Source organism: Trypanosoma equiperdum (genome assembly GCF_001457755.1).
Source record: "Trypanosoma equiperdum strain OVI genome assembly, contig: ctg_1500, whole genome shotgun sequence".
Classification (NCBI taxonomy): Eukaryota; Euglenozoa; class Kinetoplastea; order Trypanosomatida; family Trypanosomatidae; genus Trypanosoma; species Trypanosoma equiperdum.
Window position 1 is genome coordinate 3,344 of NW_027123506.1, and position 4,841 is coordinate 8,184.

Consider the following 4,841-nt stretch of genomic DNA (forward strand, 5'->3'; position numbering starts at 1 on the left):
AAATTCTCCTTTTCCTTTGTAAACACAATCTTTTTTCTACCAGCCTATAACGATTACTGCTTCTATACCATTTCCGCTATAGACATGGTAATTTTGGTTCGACATGCAATATGAGTTTCGGGGGAGCAACTTCTATTTTCTGCAGTAAATTTGGTCAGCTCTTTTCCTTATGCGAATTTCAGGTTTTTGAACGGTGTCAACTTATCGCATGTATACCAATATGCAATGGTCAGAGTATCACCATTTTTTCTGACCCCTCATATAAAGTTTTTCCATCGCCTCACAGAGACTATTTTAAGAAGTTTCAACGTCTCTCCTTTTGCCACCTATGAAAATCTATTAGCGGCCTCAGTTTTAAAAACTTCCTCATCATAATACGGTATCTTTGCCTTCAAATGTTTGCTATTATTACCATATCTGGTGAGAAGGTTTATCATCACCTAACTTTTAACAATTTATTTATCCTGGTCATGTTCATGCTTCTATCTTTTATTTCTTCTTTTTCCCTTGTGTACATTATGTTCCGCTGTAAAATTCAATGCGACAACCGCCATCATCATCTCTGTAGTGGCATCTTCCAGTTTTGAATCAAATACTGAGCATTATTGGATCTTTCTGATTGTATTATTTACCTTGTACTGTCCTGTCTCGGGTTTTATCGTTTCGTTTCTCATTTTTCTTTTTCTTCATATTCTGTCCCTCTATTTTCTAACATCATAGCGATTACACTGACGTCAACACTGAACTCTTTCTATGCCTTATTCTCTCGCTCATTTCTTTGTATATAATAATGGTCATTGCAATGTTTGTCTTTAAAACTATGCATTTTCCATCTGAATTTCTCTCAGTATTCCTCTCAATCACTACCATACTTATTCAGTTAACCCCATTCCACCTAATCCTTTTTTGATGACATGTATTTTGGTCGTGAATTTCTTCTTTTCCACTATTTTTATGTTTTCTGAATTCTTAAAAATTTTCAACAATTTTCACATTTTTATCAAAAATATTTAAAATATATCAGATTTAGCAATTTTAATAAATTTCTCGAAAAAATAGCAAGCTTTATAAATTTCATAAACTGAGCAAAAATAATTAAAATGCTAAAATCCTACCAAACACACAGAGGTGGAAGAAATGAGAGCTATATTTTTATTCACAAGAAAAATGCAATTTCAGAACTTCTATGCATATTTGTCATCTTCATTATTCTTTCCCTTTCGAAATGCACAATGCTTTTTAATATTCTTGTTTTCTGGCTCGAAAGCCGTCTGCACTGTGTGCTTACTGCAATCTACCCTGTACTTGTCTCTCCTGTTCCTGCTGCCGTGTTTTCTGTTCCTGTCTCTTTAGGTTTGCATTTTGTTATGGTGGCGTCATAGTCGCAATCAATAGCTGCGCATCCTGCTGCTGTTTTGTTGATAGCAGCTTTACATTTATTCTGCTTTTCGTGTGTTGTATGGCTCGCGTGCTGCGCAGCTTTTGGCGATTCTGCTGCTTTTTGGTTTGTTTGTAGTCGGCTTTGTAAAGCAGCTGCATATACGACATCCATTTGCCGCTGCAGTGCAAGAAGCTGTGCCGTAACTGCCCCGTGTTGGCTTGCAGCTTCTGCCATTGGTAGCAGCTTCTTCTCGGCTTTCCGTAAGTTGTTTATCCATGGAATTTCTTCGATGCCTTTTTTGGTTTGTTTTGTGAAGTGCTGCTCGTATGTTACGCATCGCTCGTTGGCTTTGCCGCCGCATGTGTGAGCCGTTGTTGTCCCTAGTGTCACCTTTGCGTTATCTGCATTGGCCTGCGGTTTAAGAGTAGCCGAGAATTCGGCAATAGTGGCTGCAATTTCCGCTGTCGTTAGTGGTTCCTCTCTGGGCTTAGTGCACGTGTTCATCAAATTGGTGTGTTCCGTCTGGCCGAAATTTATCGCTGTTGCCCCGTCCGTCCCTGTATAACCTGAACCGCACTCAGTAGCTCCGTTTGTGCTTCCGGTACACAAACAGTAGAAATACCCTAGGATACTTTTGCCGACTACTGCGGCGGCACACGCCCACGCCCTGTTGTTTGTTGCACCGAGGAATTTGGCGGGCGCAAGGTCGCCGCCTGAAGTTGCTTCTCCGAATACGGCTGCTTTGATCGCCGCGGTAGCTTCTGCGGCGTTGGTGGTTTGGATTTGTTTTTGCAACAGCAGCGCCTTTCTGTTCAGCTCGTCGCCTACTGCTGTCAGTTGCTCCGTAATTGTGCAGAGCCTGCTTTTGGGCGCTGTCTGCTATCACTGGATATAGATTTGTCTTTGGCGCCTTTTTTACCCGATCGTGTGCTGCTACAGCTTCTGCGTACCAGGCTGGCCATCGGGCTTCCCAGTCTGCTCTGTTTTGGGCAGCTGTACCGTCTGTAGGAAATTCTGGCGATCGTTTTGCTTCGTCTTCGACTTTGAATAGAGAAAGCCAATCCGGTTCGCTTGTGCTGGCATTTAGTTCGTTTAGCGTTTCCGCTACGGCGCTAGCGCTGGTATCGAATTCCGGGATGGCAAGCTTTCGTCCTGCCATCTGCGTCAACCGGCACATTAGGTTGTGTTCTTTTGCGTTGTCGCCTGCTGCTGTCTGTTGGACGGAACGTTGCTAGGTTAAGGAAAAACACGAAAAACACGAAAAACACTATTTCTCTACTTCTACTGTCTGGTTTGTGAACGACGTTATGACATTTGGCCTGTGCGTGGGTCAGCATTGCTTACTTTGCTTCTTATTAGTTGCTAGTTAAGTTGAGATAAGTCGGTGACTGCGTTGGCGTAGATTGTGTTAGGTTTTTTTGACTGTGGTTTGAGAATTTGTATCTCATCCCTGCGAGTCGTGTCGCTAAGAGCTGCTGTTTTTTTTACAATCATCATTGATGGTGTAGATTCTGCTCGTTGCATTTCCAGGCGTGCGTAACCTAGCGGCTGAATTTTCTTTTCTTATTTCTCTCTGCCTTGTGCCACTAGCTGCGCTGGGTGGGCTGGTTGCGACTCCTGGTCTGTGAACGACCTGGGTCTACCTGGGCACTAGGGTGGGTCAGCGAGCTTGGAGCCGGCTGACACCTGGGGATGACACGGTTTATCAATAGACGTTGTCTGCTTCCTCGAACCGTTCTGTACCTTGATTATATTAATGATCCGCGCCTTTCACCTCAGTAGCGCTAAGTGTCCGTCTATCGGTGTCGACCTGTGGCTGTCTGGTTTGTCAAGTTAGTGGTTACTTCTGTTTTTTGTCATAGACGACTTAGAATGGTTTTGTCTCTTCGCCATCTGATGTGTTCGCTGGCTTTATGCTAACCGCTTTGTGCAACAGCTGGTTAAGACAAGCCACGATGTTTAAGTTTTTAGCGCTGTGCTCCGTTGCTTGTGCGCAGAAATTTGGCTGATATGAGCGCACAGTTGTTGGTATTGCCCACTCACATTTTGCTTTTGGTGATGTGAGAGGGCATGTGACAAGACAGCTGTTGCGTTTTCGACTAATGAACTTTTAATCTGTGCATTTTCTGCAAATACAGTGCTGTCGGCAGCAGAGCTTTGGGACATATTGGGTTTGGTGTGCCTTCCAGACATATGTTAGCTTTCGTCTGCGGCAAAATTGTCTTTTTGTTTCCTGCAGGTTAGTTGCGTTACTGAAACTTATAAGGGAATAAACTTGCTGTTTTACACCGCCACTGATCTCGAAGGCTGTCTGTAAGACAAAAAAATTAGAGACAGCAGCAACAGCTTCTGAAACCGGTAAGCTTTTACATTAGGCAAGCCTCTAGATTAAAAAGTAAAGTAGGCTGAGCCAATTGCAAAGAAGCATCCATATATTTGGTTGCGAAATGAGAATTTCCTTCTCTTTCAGTATCATTTGCATCTTTTGTTTGTTGTATTGTCCCTTATACAGTTGTTCCTTCCTCTATTTTCTTTCTGACCCATGTTGTGCCTTCATCACGGCAGGTACTGTTGAAATTTCATTTGGAGCGTACAATTCTCTCCGACTCTCCACAATCTCTGCTTCCACTATCTCCTCTTGAACGATAATGACCATTATCATATTTGTGTGTGAAACTCCGCAAATTTTCTCTTCATCTTTACCCCTTTATCTTTCTAAATTTTATGTAATAATATTCCTTTTGCTCCTTTATTCCCTCTCTAGCCCTCAGCCACTTACTCAGTTAATCACTATTTATTAGGTGTTTCTATTTTCGGCTTCCAGTCGATTGGCACCATCGCTATTCTTATAATAATATTAGTATATAGACACTCACAGCGCTTTCCTATCATTATCATTGTTATTATTAGTACTATTACTAATACCCAAAAAATAAACTAAACAAACAAAATGAACAAATTACAATGGAACTTACCTTTCATAACCTATCAACATACTTATTTTCACCCGTAATGAACTTTTATATGCATTTTTACAAATTTTCTTATATTTTTTACTAATGGCACGTTTTAATCAAAAAGTGTTAAAATGTCTCAAATTTTTTAAAATTTAGTAAATTTATAAAAATAATTAAAATTTCATAAATTTTACAATATTGAGCAAATGTTTATTAGTAATTTAATTATAGAAGCAAAACTGCAAGTCAAAGAGGGACCTTATGAATGACAAAAGAATTGCTTCCTGTGGTGTTTGTGGTTCCGGTTTTGCTATCTTTCTCTCCTCCCTCTGCTTGTGGTGGCTTGTATGTCGGATCCTTTTTGCACTTTGCCTCCTTTCCTGTTCCCTCCAATTTGCTGCCGTCTTTGCAGTTGGCTCCTGTGCCTTTCTTTTCTCACTTTGCGTCTGTTTCTGTGATCTCAACAACTCCTGGAGTTGTTTGAGGCAGTGGTAAGGTCGTTC

At 41.3% G+C, this 4,841-nt stretch overlaps 1 protein-coding gene across 1 annotated transcript; it reads right to left on the reverse strand.

Annotated features, from left to right (window-relative positions):
- Positions 1 to 1,294: 1,294 nt before the first annotated feature.
- On the reverse strand, positions 1,295 to 1,885 carry TEOVI_000517800 (Trypanosomal VSG domain containing protein, putative; the record flags this gene model as incomplete). Its single annotated transcript, XM_067221844.1, has 1 exon — positions 1,295 to 1,885. The coding sequence occupies one exon, from the start codon at positions 1,883 to 1,885 to the stop codon at positions 1,295 to 1,297; it is 591 nt and encodes a 196-aa protein (XP_067077945.1).
- Between the last annotated feature and the right edge of the window lie 2,956 nt (positions 1,886 to 4,841).